The sequence below is a fragment of the Atractosteus spatula genome, chromosome 4, assembly GCF_055471065.1.
Source record: "Atractosteus spatula isolate fAtrSpa1 chromosome 4, fAtrSpa1.hap1, whole genome shotgun sequence".
Classification (NCBI taxonomy): domain Eukaryota; kingdom Metazoa; phylum Chordata; class Actinopteri; order Semionotiformes; family Lepisosteidae; genus Atractosteus; species Atractosteus spatula.
This window is the reverse complement of record NC_142709.1, coordinates 10,088,642-10,106,101: the sequence shown is the minus strand read 5'-3', so window position 1 is coordinate 10,106,101 and position 17,460 is coordinate 10,088,642. Positions and strand designations below refer to the sequence as shown.

At 34.6% G+C, this 17,460-nt stretch overlaps 1 protein-coding gene across 4 annotated transcripts in view; it reads right to left on the bottom strand.

The window, feature by feature from the left end:
• LOC148835793 (beta-galactoside alpha-2,6-sialyltransferase 2-like) overlaps window positions 1-17,460 on the bottom strand; it is a 39,182-nt gene that overhangs the window by 7,097 nt on the left and 14,625 nt on the right. For all 4 annotated transcript variants that reach the window (XR_016090994.1, XM_088914612.1, XM_088914614.1 and 1 more), the window contains exons 2-5: window positions 12,297-12,353; window positions 10,273-11,229; window positions 1,927-2,024; window positions 983-1,084 (exon numbers count right to left, since the gene is read on the bottom strand). Coding sequence is in view for 3 of the 4 variants with exons in the window: in XM_088914612.1 (XP_088770738.1) it covers window positions 983-1,084; window positions 1,927-2,024; window positions 10,273-11,176 (1,104 nt within the window). In the remaining variant the exon portion in view is untranslated. The remainder of the gene's footprint in view (window positions 1-982; window positions 1,085-1,926; window positions 2,025-10,272; window positions 11,230-12,296; window positions 12,354-17,460) is intronic.

Genomic DNA, 17,460 nt, shown 5'->3' with positions numbered 1-17,460 from the left:
CATAAAAAAATCACTTAAACCAATTTTGACTCCATCCACTCTCTGATTTAAACTGTGAAAAAGTACATGTAAAACAAGTGATTTGCATTTACCTACATGGTGAGTAAGCAAATAATCTTTTCTTGTTATTCATAAACCATGAAGAGGTGATTGGATGGCTCTGATCCTACTGCAATATTATCTTCAGCGGTTCAAGTAGTTCACTTTATCTACTAATGGTACAATTTAAATTGGTGGTTTTGCAAATTTCACAGCTACCTTATCAAGAATTTCCTTTGCTCTCTTTTAGCATTGCACAACACTGTACACAACTATTAGCTCATCATTTACAACCTCCAGGGTTTGTAGGGGATAACAACTTCTAAGACTGACTAGTTTGCACTTGCTTAACTAATTTCAAATAACTGCCTCTTCTTACCTTTCTAGATTGCCACTGTTGTAACACACACACACATTTTAAAATGATGGTAACACCTAAGATTAGGTTTTCATAAACCAAATATTACAACATTTCAGAAAGGGGTATTTGAATACATTCACAATTATTAATGATTGAAGTAACAAACTTGTATTGAGTGGCTATAATGACTGCAATGGTTATGGTTGCGAGCTTTATCATTTGAATCTGAAACCTTCAGTACTCACTTAAAAAAATATAAATACTTAGCTGTAAGAAATTACTTACACCCCTTAGCATCGATAGCCTGATTTCCCTTATTGCATCATATGGACTATGGAGTTGCAAATCTGTTGAAAGACTAATTTTAGCTCATATTGTGGATATCCATGCTCCAGTGATAGTGATCCCTCAGTGTGTGTGGCCTCAATAATTAATGCCCATTCGAACCATAACTTTAGCCAACCTGTAAATTGCAAATTAGAAACCTAACTGTAGCTGCATTAGGTTAAACTGAGCCCAAGGTACTTCTTTTGCAATATTGACTTCAGTTGTCTAGCACTAATAATTGACAAGAAGACCTACCTTCTGAAGGTTAGCATTGTATGGTGCAGGATCCCAGGCAATCAAAATGACATCTCTGTATAGTGTGCTGATATTGAATCGATGAATTGAATTGGCTATAATCTATAGTTTTTAAAATGAAAACGAACATTAATCAGAATGATATGAGTAAAACAGACTACTTTCTGAGCAAAAAGCAAAAGCAAATCATATCCTTGACCAAGCCAAGTTACATCAACACTATCACAATTATAACTTCCAGCAGTAAAAGCCTAAATTAGGTGGCCCAACAATTTTTGCAATATTTTCTAGCACTGTATATAAATAAACACTTTTTAACACTTTTTGTGTTAACAGTCACAGAAACATGATTAGGACAAGGAAGATTCATATGTAAAGATGTTTAGGAACAATGAATAATTAGGAACTTTCTTATGAAGACGTATAAAAAAAACCTTTCCAACAACGTATGAAATTTTTAAGCAATTCTAACATTTGTAAACAAGCTGTCAAACACTGAGGTAGCAGAAAATGATCATTTTTATTGAGGAAGGAACACCAGCTGAGTTAAAGCAATATTACCTACATTTTCACACAGATCAATAAATTCATTAGCACCTTCCACACAATCACTGTTAGAAAGTTTAAAAGGGGAATTCCAAGATCCTGCTCTGTCTTCAGAATTACTGAACTTTAAAAACTTCTGCTGCTTAGACAATCAGCTTTAACCTATTATGACTAGTCAAGACTTGAAAGTCCTGTCAGTAAGTAAGTGCTGAGTCTTGGCTTCTGGCCTGGCGGGACTGCATTTAAATGTCAAAAGACACTGGACAGCAGATTTGAGGTGAAATCCCTAAGAGTCAGGTGTGAATTGTGTGTTACTAAGGAAACCGAGTGTCAACAACAATCTAGGTGCAAACAGTTTGTTTTGCATTGCATGAATGAAAAAAAAATGCTTTTCTCACCTGTGAATTAACAATGCGGATTGTCGTCTTATTTCCCACATCTTTTTCATAGCCTATTGCTGGCGCCGCGTTGAACCTCACAACGGCTTCATGAGAATCTTAAGAAATCAATAAGACAATTGGAAGGTACACAAAATAATTCCACTTCAACTATCCTTTAATGGGCGTTTTCTCTTTATTCTGCTGAAAAGCTACTAAACAGTTAATGGAAAAAAACCATTTAATTTCTTAATATTAACGTCTTAAAATTTACCTATTTTCTTAAATGGTTATGAAATTATGAAATATGAAAATATCCAAGGAACAAACAATATTTAGATTTTATTCAGACAGATACATTCTTGAAACACAAATATCTAAATTAAAACAACTACCACTCTGTTATTTGTAACAGTTAAACAGGTGTTCAGTTTCACCTCTTACAAATTCGTAATCAGTTATTTGCTTAAAATACAGGTGTTAGGTGTGGCTTCATGTAATTGGGATCATTAATTTTCAAGTTCTGTTTCTTCAAAAGGTTTTGAAGAAACATGTTTTTCAAAGCATAGATTCAAATTGCTAGTTCTAAATTATTGCAATTTGGTTGAAATAAAGAGATTCAAGAGATTATAATTCATCCTCTATCACTCCCCTGACAAGTGAATTTCAAAGTGAAAAATCCAAATTTTGTGGTCATTAGTCCATCTGTTCACCCCTACAACCATTTGTTTGATGTGCATTTGGTTTTAGGAAATGCAGAAATACAATATGTGGCTAGAATCTTGAATTTGTCAGTTTTAAAATGACACCACATACATTATCGCATTTCTCAAAATTTGATAGCAAAATTTGATACCATATAAGATATTTTATTCTAAAAATATTATATTGCCTGCTTATCCTACATGCTGATTTGTTAAGAAATTGAGTTTTGGACTGTATAGTTTAAATTAAGTGATGACATATTCAGTAACTTCATTCTTGTTGAAGTTACTTACTTGTTGAAGAGCAGATTGAATTGTTGCTATTGAAGTCAGTTGTGTTGATTAAGTACGCACTGCAAATTTGTGGTTTTCTTTGGAATAAAGGTGTCCTATGTCATCCTACTCCTAGGGAGTTTCCCTTTGAATTTCACAGGAAATTCAGTCAATATATATTGCATTATTTAATTAAAACACAACTTGTTTACTAGTCACTAATATAAATAAATTGATCATATTTAAATAAAAAAATGACATCTGTACGCCGAAGACTGAAGTTTATTTCAAGGGTTTTAAAGTTTGAAACTTAATAAAATAAGAAAAGCAATTTCAGAATAGCAATGGTTACAATCATTTGAAAAGAAACATTCAACTGGTTTCTGAAATTTCCAACAACTTCAAGACTGGAGTTACCTATGGAATGTTTAATCTTTTTCTAGGAGGTTTACAATTCTCATTAATGCGTCTGTCACTATGGCTATTTGGTTGATGTCTCCCAGAGAGACTTCCTAGCTCCTACAGGGGTGTTCAGATGTGCAGATGAACCCAATATTCTCACAAGATGCGTGTATTAAACACAGGCCTCTGCTGTTTATCAGTGAGCTTCAAAATTTCCTTTTTAATTTTCTTACTTTAGAATGCATATTCATATGAATACATCTCCAAAAACATTGTGACCTGTGACTCTTATAACTAATACAAAAATAGAATAAACTCATTTGTTCTTTAAAGTCTTTAAATAGTCAACAGGTCTTAATATTTCAAACACTTCATAATTTAAGATTTACAGTTTTCCCATTTATGGGCAAGGCAAATAAGTGACAAAAAGGCCAACATGAGATACATGAGATTAGAGTATAACTGAAATCACAGAAAGGAGAGTAATGTTAATAATGAAGTTCTAAGAAGCCGAAAGCATGCTATACAAAGAGGTTAAAACTTTGAACAAAAAAAAAAGATTTAGATCATACTAGATATAAGAATCTGAATACTGAAAGGTATTAATAAAGTGAAACCAGTACATTTATTCATGCTCGGCCATGTAACAAAAACAAAAGGGCACAATTTGTACATTTAAGAATGAAAAGAAAAGATATTTCTTTACAGAAAGGGTTGTAGATTTTTGGATGAAGCTACCCACCTATGTCCCTTAGAACCCTTAAAAATACTGATTCACATCCTCTGAACAATAAACTACTAGCAAATAGATGAACAAAACCAGTCTGAATGTCTCCAGTTCTCAACCTTTTCATGTGCTGCATGCTTTGCATACTGTAAGCTTACTTTGCATGATTGCAAATTTGAGGCCTAACAGAATACCTTTTCTTAATGAAAAGGTTTAAAAGAGAACTCTACCGAAGTCACTATTTTACCATCACACAGATAGCTTTTTGAAGTCAGAATGTTGCAAGAGCAAAAATGCAAGTTTAAGAAACAATTTACATTTACAAAGCACTGAGAAATTATAGAGTTTATACATTCAGTGCATATTATTAAGGAAATAAAGTACATTAATGAATGATAACAAATGTGACATTTTAATAGAACTTTTCACAACTAGCTGCTGAAGGTTGTATGATATTGTGTAACAAGGTTTTCTATATAACTGTAAAGCTGCTTGACTGGATTTTGACTACCCTCAATTGTGCACATGAACAGAATCATATGGATTGTTTCTATGACTCATTTTAATCATCTGACAGATCTGTGCAGGATAACTGCAACTGTATTGCCAAAACACTATTATTTTTTTAGATTAGGTTTATCAGTATTATGTCATAAATACTAATGCAAACACATTCACACTTTAAAAATACCAATAATGTTTGCTATTCACAGTAGCAATTCAAAGTTTTCTTGATTTAAAAAGATCATTAACCATTTTCAATTAACTTCCCTTTCCACAAGATGGCAGAAAAAGACCAAAATACAGCCTTGAGAGTTAGTTATAGTCCATATTGGAACATCATCCTCCCCCAGAACCTCTCTCCTCTTAAAACTCCTTCCTTCTTCCTCCAAAACTCCTGCACCTTTATCAGTTCATATTATGTTATTCATATTATCAGAATGATATTATTGATTTTTGGTTGCTACAAATATTGCTGAAAAAGTGACACAATCGTAAAAATGTCTATTGTCTGTTAAGTCTACAATATCATTTGATGGAATGTTCTCTGCCAGAATTTCTGCAGAGATTTGAAAATGATATTTTCTGGTCAGATTAAATGTCAATTTGTTTGGAGACAAACAGTAACAGTGACCTAGTTTTGATCATTACAAATTTGTCAGTTCACCGGTTCACAGTTAAACCACTTGCCTGGACAGTAAATAATTTCAATATGAAGTTGATTACTGACTTTCATGTCAAGTTAATCATGACTTAATTTTGATCATAATTTTGAACAGATGTATGCAGAATAACTCTGTATTGTCACCTATTGTATTCTTTTTTAGATTAAGCTCACCAGTATTATGTCATAAATACTAATGCAAACATCTTTCACACTTATATATCTTATATACAAAAATATCAATACCTATTAAAAACTGGTTTTGCAACCACAACTTTGTAACCATAAATCAATAACTTGATGATGTTTTGAGGGAGTTAAGTTGTGCTAATATGCTGGTCAAAAAGCAAATGCTCAAAACCAAGTAAAGGTAGGTTAAAAGTAAAAGAGCAATTACATGTACTAAAGTAACAAACATAAATAATATTGGCAGTCATAATGAGGCAGTGATTACCTCTGATAAGTAGACCTGTAGAACTTAGTTAAGGACTTTGAAATTTTATTGTTTAATATTAACAATCTTGTTTCACATACTGATGAGCCTCTACATTTTAGAGAGCAAACTCCAATGACAGAGATATTGATATTATACAGGAAATATACTACAAGGATATACAATTAAAAAGAGGTTGCTAGAAGTGGAACTTGCAGAACTCAATCTTACAACATTAAGAAAATTTGTACTTTGCATAACCCTAATATTTTTGCTTAATTTAGTTAAAAGGGAATATACTGAGTTGCAAATGGCATATGCAAAAAGGAAACCTAACTATAAGCCAATGTTTAATTTCTATACATTATATTTCTAGACAAGTCCATGGTACTTAAACAATCTCAACTAGTAGCGGCATAGCTACAGGATTACAATTTCATTGAAACTTCCCCTTTTATCTGAAATTGTTCTGTGAAATTGGAGGCACATTGTCCAAAGAAGAGACCCAGAGGCAGGGCTTTTCTGACTTCCAGAACCACAGATGAAAGCAATAAACCTATTAAAATAATTAACTGGAGGAAATCTGAGAATGAGGACACTTGGCATGCTATCAGCACTCCTTCTGAAGATGACTTATAGTAGTTTGCCTGGATTATTGAAGTGGTATTAGCTCAAAGAATACTCAGTCCAAAAGCTCCCTCACTCTGTAAAACAGCACAGTAGGATCCATATGGTGAGCGTGGTGATGTTTTTACTCTTAATTCCATAAGCTTTTTCCAGCTCCCCATGCAGATGGAGTCATTTATTTTGATTTCCAGACAGCAAACAAAAGAAAATCGCAAGTAATGTGCAGAAGAATAAAACAGTAAGATACTGTACATGCTTCATCTGTATGCTCTCAATTTAAATTGTTCATATTAAATTTACAAAATTTACTTTAGTTTTCCCAGTATTCCTGAAATAATATAGAGATGATGTTTAGCTAAGAAGACAATTAGGTAATTATCTAATTTACAGATCCTTTCAAATGCTACCTGCCATCTACTGGACTCAGTTTTTTTTTACAAGATTACCACTATCATTAATATAACATTATTGACTCAATAAAAATAATGAAATAAGTAATGGAACACAAATGACTTAAGAATCTTGAGGAATGGAGCTGACCACCACACTTCCACTGTTATCAATGAAATCATCCACCAGCAAAGCCATTTAAAACCATCAATTACTGACCTTACATTCTTCAACTAATTTATGGTTAAATTGTTTATTCTACTTTATATTTCTTTTATGGTGTTACGACCCCAAGTGTCTAGGGGTAAAAGGGGAGTAACATTTAGGATCATTTTTGGAAGCAGGTGGGTTCTGGTGAGGGACTAGGAAGCGTGATAACAAGGGTCGGTGCAAAAGTGATCATTTTAAGGTGAATAAGTGACTGGTTCAAATTGGGACACAAGAACACACAGGGGTAAGGAACTAGAGTGGTGCCAAAGAAAAGAAAAGAAACTAAATGGAGCTGGCTAGGAAAGTGAGGGAAAGCTAACCTGATTACAAAAGACAACCGGAAACACACGGTCTTTGGCGTCTTCAACACCCTAGCTAACCTCCACTGACTACCCAACACCATACAAGACAAACGGCACTCACCCGTACTAAACTAGTGTGACTAATACAAGAATCAACTGCGTGCTTGCAAAATGTACCCAACAACCTAAACTAACTCTATACACAAAAGGTCACACAAATACACAAGTGAACTAAAAATACAAACCAGAGTAGACAAGTTACAGGGTACAAAAGAACACAGAGGTTGATACAATAACAAGTTTGGGCAAGGTACTGGCAAAATAAGGATAACACAAACAAACGAAAGTACAAAGAGATGAACAGAAACCAACAAAACAACAAAGCCGAAGCTATACGAAAACACACACACCCAACAAACCAACAAACCAACAAACCAACAAACCAACAAACCAACAAACCAACAAACCAACAAACCAACAAACCAACAAACCAACAAACCAACAAACCAACAAACCCGAATCGAGTGGGACCGAAGTCACACAAAAGGCCTCTTCCTTCTGAAAACCTCCATGTTATATAGTGAATAAGATGAGTTGTGATTAGTCGAGAAGCTAATTGAAGATGATGTCATACGGAAACAGTGGTGTAATGATGGACCAATGGCGGGGGGGGGGGGGGGGGGGGGGAGAACAATCAACATCAGAAGTGTGGAACACGACAACAAAAACACACATAGACCACACACTGGGCCGTAACACATGGTTTGAGTGGGGATGTGCATCAGCATGTTTAATATTGAATTTGATTACAAAGGAAAAGTGAAAGTTTTAAAGTAAATAGTAAACCCAAGCTTAAATTGTTTTTCTACTTCATATATTTTATTGCTCAAAATATCCCTACAATCTATTAATAATAACTTCCAATTCCATAAAACAGCTGTGGCTTGTCAAGCACATCTTTTTTTTTGTCACACACCATCAGTCTGAACATTTATGCTACAACAAGTCTGACAATTAGTTTCACTCAGGCTGAACTAGTTTAGTAAAGAAGAAAGAAAATCCACAAGAAGACAAATTGTTTAGTCCTTAGGGTTTGAATTAGCAGGTCTTCAGGCATCCAGACAACCAACAGATGCTATTCCAATAACTTGCAGCAAAACTGCCAAAAAATAAGCAGGAAGATTTTTTAAATGAGAAACTGAGGTACAATAATTCAAAGCTACATATCTGAATTTTGTTATATATGATTTGTTCTTACAACTGGCAAGGAGTTTGTTTTACCACATTCATCCGCTGCTTTATTTGCTCCTAGACATTTCACCTTGTGATTTAACAAGGCTGAATACAGCATATACTGCACCTTTGAAATAGACTGGTAATGTATGTAGAAAAAGTCTTAGTCATACAGATAAAAGGAAACAAGCCATATTAGTCTGTCTCCTTCGAATGAATCTGGAGCAAATGGTCCTTGCTTCCTGAAAACCAGGTGAATGCTGTAAATGGGGCACACATTTCATAGATTAATTTTATAGGAGAAATCATTTTAAAACCAAAAGAATGGCTCATTCAATCTGCAATGTTATTTAGAAGCCTATAATTGTAGCTACAGTATGTCTATAATGTCTTCATTATAATTTGTATAACAACTCAGGTTTCAACCAGAAGGCTTCTGCAAGAGCCATCTGTTTCCTTCTCACACCTGCAGTGTGTCACGTTACAGTTCAGATAGAGAAACCAGCATGTGAGGCTGCAGATATGAAATGGGGCCAAAACAGGTCACATTGTCTGGGTGTTTTTCGGATTGTCCCATGGATACATTCAAGGCAAATTAATCCAAACACAGCAACTGCCAACAGAAAAACAAAATATGTGTAACGGATCTTGGGGTTTCCGGCCTTGCCGCTCCTGCCCTGCCAGTTCGTCCCTCACTGCCTGGGTGTGAGCCCGGGTCTCCGGGTTCACGCAACAGGGAACTTGCCAGCTGAGGTAAAGGGGAACTCCCCCAGCCTGGGCGGCTGATGTCTCTGTTATACACAGGGGCATATTCGTTACATATGCAAAATTACACCATTCCAATTACAGGAGGCCTGTGTAGTTCTTCAGGCTTGTCCAGTGTCACGTTTATAAAATACAATTAGGCTGTAGTTTTATAACATCAATCATTATACATAAAGAAAGCAGTACAAGCTCTTCAGAAAAATTGCGCTTGTATAATCTATGGCTTATACTGCATCATTTACATTGATACTACCGCAAATATGTTAGCAAGTCATATTATAGACAGCTATAAGTATAGTGTGTTGATCACTATTTTAGAATTATAAAATTATGTTTAATTTACTTGCAAATACCTTCAGAGTAAAACTATAGTTTATGGAAACCAACAATAAAGCCTATGCTTTTTCCTATGATTATGTTTTGAATTTCATGTTGAAGTTCAGAAAACTGTTTAATTGTTTCCAGCTGGCTTATTTTCATCTGAAGGAACAGTGACAGAAGAAAGCACGAAGGTTAATTCTTATTAAAGCCTTAATAAAGATTGCTCATAATAATGGTGAGCAATGTACAATGTACTCACCATTTGTTGCTTTTTCCAAAAAAGTGCTAGACAAAGATACATAAGCATTTCATCCAAATTATATCCCATCCACTATTTCACAAACAAGGTTTTTCAGCATGTCTTTACTAACCTTTGGTGACCAACTTTTATGCCCATTTTTTTTTTTAAACACCCAAACCAAAATGAAGAGAAGAGGGTCAAGTAAATTATAATCCCAACCATTTCTAAAACAAAATAACTGCTTTTGGATTACTTTTTTTGCAACAGACATTTACAAACTCAGTCATTTTGAGGAGATGGTATTCTTTAAGATCTAAGAAGTCTTTCATTTGCTATACCGTACTTTGCAACACTTTGCGGCACGGAACAGAATTTTTTTCATATTATTTCTCTCAAAATAAAGCTGAATACTTTGATTTTTACCAATGAGATTTAAAAAGAAATTCAGAAGGAGGCAAAACTCATTCGAATTTTTCTCTGAATAATTCCTGGGTTTACTTTTATATTCAGATCCAGTAAACTACAAAAATCAACTTGGCCACAAAAGAAAGGTTCCTTAATTAACTTAACTTACCAATCTCTTTTCCCAAGGAGGAGTTGAGCATGGCCCCTGCAGATGTCACCACCGCACATTTCCTGAACCCATCTGGATGAAGCTCATCGAGGGAAATTTTTGGAACAAACTTTTTCCATCCTAGCTTAGAAAAGGGACGTTCAGTTCCATCCAGGGACTGGACTTTGATTTGATGCTTCAACTCACACAGAACTTCCTGTCTACTGAGTTTAGATGTCCTTTTACCTTCATAACTAACATTGTGTTTATTGGCATCAAGGTACTCCTTCATCGCCTTTTGCAAACGAGGACTGAGCATCTTTGAGGACACATTTCCTTTCCACAGTTTGTAAATGACTGACTTTGATTTAAAAAGGTACTCTTCCAAGTCCTCCACAGTTTTTGAAGTCCTGTGTCTACGGCTTCTTGACCTGGATCTTTTCATCACTGTGGGTACATGTTCTGTTTTATCAGAATTATATTCATAGAAGTAAAAGTTCTCCACTGCGTGCTTGTTTACCTGAGTCTTTCTGTGTTGCTGACCAGCAGCAACAGATATTTCTCCAGTGCTCATCTGGGCTGACGTATCATCTCTTGAGATTGTATTCTGTATCTCATTCTCAAAATATGACCACACTTCTAGGTTAGGAGTTCCAGTCTTCAAAGTAAGGACTGGGCCATTGTAGGACTTTTTATGGCTGTTGCCGTCTGGAGTAGAAATGTCTGACTGAGATAACATAACGTTCTGATTGTTGACTTGAATAGAGGTCAGCTTTCTTGTTTCTGTGTGAGACAAGGAGCCAGTCACACGTGGGACATTCATTCGGAAATCCATGAAATAGGTAAACAATGCCAAAAAAACAACAATCCATGCCAATATTCCCATCAGCACCAGCTGCTTCCATTGTTTAACTTTGGATTTCATGGTAGTTTACTCCCAGCTTTAACAGGCTTTTGAGCAGCAGGATGAAGACAGTCCTAGAAAATCCACAAACATTGTTGGGTAGAAATATTAAAAACTTAAAACTCACAGACAAGATGTGCAGTTGATGGAAACCAGTACTTTTATGTTAAGAATAGTCTGCTGGATTTCCCTTGATTGAACTTTATGGTTAATTTGGAAAAATATTTTAATCTTTATTTTTTTCTCAAGCTTTCCATGATTAAAATGATTCTCCCCTCCGAATGATTTTTAACTGTTACTACTGACATTATCCTAAGTGTCTTTCGGTGTAATAGCTTGAAAAGTATTTGATGAATATCCAAATCTGTCTATCTTTTACACATCCAGACATACATTTCTATAGTTGACACTCTTTAACTCTGCCACTCTCTTATTAGCTTTTTAGTCAAGCTAATATCAGTTAATTGGTAAGATTGGTACTTTGTAAAGTTTGCTTGGATGTTTTTTTGTTCTTGCATCACTTAAACTTTATTTTGATTAGTTATCATCAGTTTTTCTGATTATTCTCCCAACTGAACTCTCATGTTAGTTAATACTCCAAAACAGGGCTGCTTGATTTGCAGCCATTCCAATTACTCCATGACACTTTTTTGCTCATTAATTATTTAATTGAATCTTGACAGCATCTATACAGCAATTAAGAAGCAAGTTATATCAAAGTACAGCAACTGAACAGATTGGAAGGATGGAAAGTTGAGTAACCCTGCGTCAAATAAGGTTAGGATGCACTAAAGCAAGCATTTTAAGTTCAAACAATTATGAAAGTAAATTCTTAATGACAAGTCAATTAAGTCAATTAAATCCGAGTTCAGTGGTTTCTGTAACACAAGCATAAACCAATATTCTCCAATATTTTTTTAAATATTCCTATTTGTCACTGAAAATATTAGATAAATCTTGAGTTGTTCTTGGCCACAAGCTTTTTCTCCATAACAGAAGTCAAACTTTAAAATTCATGAATATACCAAACTCTCCCAAATCCACAGACAATTCTCCCGAAACTGCTGAAGAATATTTTTTCTAAATGTTCTGTATATGGTGGTGTCTCCATAAGGAAAAATGTGATTACAACAACACTTACCAAAGTAGACATTACCAACATAGGGATGCCATTTTGTTTCCAATGCACAGCATTGCTCTAAAAAAAATAATAAAATTAAAAATCAGGCAGGAAATTTAGATGCAGAGATTAAATTCAAAAAGATATGAAAACCAAAACCCAACAAACTACCGCTTTGTGTTTTTAGAATGTTTTTACGTAGTTGAATATTTCAATATAATGACCATTACATTAGTATGGTAAATCTACTGTTTCCTGTTATCAGCCCGTTATTCCCTGTTGTCACACCTAAATTACATAATACTATAATAGAAAAAAGGAGGCCACTAATTTTGCTACTACTGTACATGGTCAACATTGGCTCTTTGATGAATCACAACGTGGGTGAAAGCATACAATTTAATGCACGTACAAATTAAATACATTCAACTAAACACAATAATATCGCTGAAGGTTATGCTTTGTTCCACAGATCTGTCTCACTGGTCCTCAGGGCCTGAGCTGCAGCATTTAACCAAACTCAATTTAATCAAATAATGATCAAGTAGTCAAGGTAACAAGATGACTGACTGGGAGCTTTTCAAGTTTAAAAAAATTAGAGACCTTTAGTTATTGTAATGAATTCGGATTACAATTAAAGGTTCAGTTAATGTACGCAGCAGAGTTCAGCAGGAGTGAAACCCAGCCCGAGTGGGAGTTGCCAGGACCAGAGTTGGGAAACCTGCTCTGAGAAGCAGGAGGGAAGTTCCTGGAGAAAACGACTGTGGCCATGAAAAAAAAAAACCGCACATCTGCATACTTCACAATTTCATCTCAAGCCTTATCAAGCACACATTTACTCATTATTTTTGGAAAGTATAGTTACATGACCACATAAAAATGATACAACAGAGGAACAGTCATCTTTAAAATGGGGTTTTTAAGTGTTTTGTCTGGCGGCTCTCTATTAAATTGTCTTGTACTTGGAATGCCTCTAATTTTAAAGAAAAATGCACTGGATAAGATTTTGTTTACTTTGACTGCCAGATGTACTGTACTTAACACAAAATGTCTTTAATATTTGGGCACCTACTAACTTTTATTTAAACAAAAATCTTTTTATTCTATTACACTTTCAAACCAAACTGCTGATAAACTATTCAATATCTTTCTTACAGACCAGAATGAAATGTTATTAATTATAGAATTATTGAATTGAATTATGGAATGATTCTATGAACATTAAAGGCTCTACGGTGTATAGCTTATCAATTATTTCAGCTTGTTCACATTCTGTAATAAAATAATTTTAAAAAGTGTGTAACCCAGTATTTCATTTTATCCTCATGAAATACTGTATTATAAAAAGCAGAGACACTGAAGAAAGATTTTGCACCAATGAGATGGTAACTGTACGTCTGTGGTTACAATTAAGTAATGACAAAATGTGTTTCACAGATGCTTTGGATCCTCTGCAAAAAGGGGGAAAGACGAATAATCAACAATATCAAATGTTGGCAAACCCATTCCATATGCTCTTAATTATAATACGATGTACACACAAGGCCAGCAAAACAAAAGCTGCATTTAGACTTGTTCCAATGTCACAAAGTAAACCTGAATAAAAGCCAGAAGTATTGCAGCATAAGAGTCTTTTTAAAGTTTTCTGTCAATGTCTCAACCCTATCTTAACTACATTGCGAGAATACTATAAATAGACTACCGGAACAAATCACAAGCATAATTATGATGGTGTCTACTGTGCATCTAGCAGGATTATATGTTCTATATATACTACAGACAAATCAAAACAAAACTGTATAGGGATGATGAGACTTTGCAACAAGGGGAAATCTTCCTAAAACGGAACACGGAAAGAAAGAATTCACTCACATCAAAACCTATTAAGCCCGTCAAAGTAAAATGCAGCCAAGGATATGTTCTGAAGAAATTTAATTGCAAAAATTTCATATCAAGCAAACACAAACTGCTTATATCATTGCATATATTAAGGATTTTACAACCGCTTAGTCTAAAATTTAGTTTTTATTTAATAAAAATCAAGTTAACATCTCGTTAATTAGCTTCTGTCACAGTTCATTAATACTATAGAAACTTCCCAAATAATAACAACAACAACAACAATAATAATTAATTATAATTAATAATTGCTTACACTTATATAGCGCTTTTCTGGGAACTCCACTCAAAGCGCTTTACAGGTAATGGGGACCCTATCAGATGGGGCTACAGTCCCACATGTTGCCATTGCAAAACTACAATTAAATATTGCATCAAATGGGTTGCTGACTTAATTGCAGCATTTTCACAGATTTCCCCAACTCTTCAGCTGTTGCTCATTTATTGAGATATACACATGAGAAATGCAGCCTTCCAGGGGTAGAGCTGGGACCCCTGCTATAGATTCATTCCAGAGTTGTTTTGCCACTGCTGTGGTATTTGCAGACATCTGGGATATCAATCTACACACACATTCCCTGTTTACAGACCAACACACCCGTCCCAGTTTCAGGCACTCCATTGCTCCCCATGTACAACATACACCTAATACTAAGCCATCACACTTAACAACATTAACAGATCTATTTTAAAAGTTTAGAAAATGGTATCAAGTTAACTGGATCAATTGCTGAAAATATATTGTGGGATTGCATTAAGGCCTTAGATAAAGGAGAAAGATGGCTTGGTGAAAAGGTTTATGTGGGAACATGTGGGCTATGATCAACATGGGGCAAAAACAGTTGCTTGTCACTACATAGCAAAATATTGCATTTATAAATTTGATCTCAGACTCTGTGCCCTTGATTGTTAAAAACCTTATATAGCTACCTTTATACCTATAGGAGTATGTAAAAATATGTATTATAATAAATCACTTATATGCTATATTTTTTGTGGAATTAATTACTGTAAGTGAACTATGATTGCACTGTTTTATTTAAACTGTTCTTATTTTGTTCAAGAAGTTAATTCAAATGAAAGAGGCAGGTGGTACCACTTTGTTATGTTCATTTGGTGGACAAATTTCCACTGTTCCCTGTAACACCTACTGTATCTCAGTTTCTTGCATACAATACAGTTTCTTAAAAGGTACAGATTTGTTACTTGCCCTTTCTGTCTATGAAATAAGTGTGATTCATATACATGTAGTTATATTCAGGTCACAGCATCTATAAATACTTTTTCTTGAAACCAAAAAATCTTTTCTTTCAGGCTGAAATGATGCCCATCTGACCATGCTTAAACATCCGGATTAAATATTATCTACAGTATGTATTCATAGCAAAAAAAAAATGTTCCTTTACACAAAAACCAAAAGGAACATTTTTCTTTATATGTTCAATAAAGAAATCTTGGCATCAAGATACTACAGTGTGATTTTTTTTCTCTGTAGTTTAGAGCAGGGTGGTCCAGGTCTGGACTTGAAAGATAGTCTGTCTGCATAGTTTCTTGGTCTCTTTACAGCAGTAGCACCTGAAGAGCTGGGAGAAGAGTTCCAATTAAGGCAGAAACAAGCTGAGTTGGAATGCAAACAGCAGACACACTAGTCACCACCCTGGACCACCCTGGTTTAGAAAACCCGACATAGAAAATGCATTATCAGTCCTTCATCTGAAAATGTCATCTGAAAAAACAATGCTGCATTGTTTTTGTTTGGAATATTAGTTAAATTTGTTTATACTAGCCCAGAATTATATCAGACTGTACCAGGAAAATTCCTTTGTGCCTCAATTCCCTCATCCATGCTTTCAGTTAGTTATCACCACCGGAGCAGAATCACCCAATACAAATGTAATTAATCACGCAACAGTGTAATGCATCAAGCAGGGACAGGAGCACTGCTGATTAATTTCTATTCACTCTCATGAAGCATGATGTAAGTGAAGACCTATCTGGACAACAGTTAGCAGGTTTTGCAATAGCTGAAGTGGCACCAGCACTCCAATAAAGAATCAGCAATCATCATCTAAAAATGATTTCAGAAACTCTGTGAAACCATAGCTGCGGAACTCTTACTTCATACCCAGTGTATATCTTGCTCTTTACATGTTTTGCAAACAGTTCCAAAGAGGATAGAAAGCTACTGTTATAACACATAGAAGGAAGACATGGAGATACTAAATGGTCTGTACCCACTTCTTTAGACATAAGAGCCGCTCTAACATCAATATGAATGTAACAGTCAACGCCAAAGGGAACAAAGGGTTCCAACAGTACAGCTCCCAGCAAACTACTGTATTTTTAGAGTTTAGTCTCACTCTCCAATCTTCTAATCTGACAACATCTTCGTAAGATTCAGTGCTGATCAGCTCTTCATCAAGGCCAGAACAGAAAGAAGAGAGAATGTTGCTTAAAGATAAGAAATTTATCATTTGCATATAGTGGAAATAATATTAAAATTATTTAATAATATCTATGTTAGTGAGTGAAGATAGAAAAAAAAATATATCTACAGTATATGCTAATTTTCTAACCTGCGCTTTTAGTCTTCCAACACCTAGAGTTCAGCATAGCCTCTTCTAAGTTTACCTTTCATCTCAATTAGTAATTCGGGAATTACATACAACTTGTGTGTGTAAGCAAGAAGATTAACAGCAATGTAAATATCTGTTTCAACAGTACTACAGACAATGTGGCAATAAATTAGTGATCATCAGAAACATGTACTTAATATCAACAGAACAGATATTAATATCAACAGTAATATCAAAAGAACAGTTTTCTTTGAAGAGGTGAAAAGCAAAAAACAGAAAACAGATGTCATAACATTAAATTGTAGTAGCCTCTATAAGAATGTAAAAAAGGAAATATCAGTTTACATGGAGGACACAAATGTGACTTACAGTTCAGTGAAAAAGTAAAAAATGTAAAACACTGGATAATTAGAAAGGTGTTTTACCTGTTCTTTCGTGGAATGCTGTTTCTGTGTTAAAACCCACACAAACAGATAAATACCTCTTTCACAACATCCATGTATTTGATAACAACTGACCTTTCCACTTTTATTTTGAGTTGGCAAATAAATAGTTCAGCTTCATTCCACTGCTCTTTTATTTTCAGTAGTATATTTGTCCATTAATTTACATTAATAATTAAAATCATGAAACAAAAATAATGGTATAACCATATCCAAACTATGTACTTGTTTTGGGTCAAATATTCTGACTGCCTTGAGACATCTGTA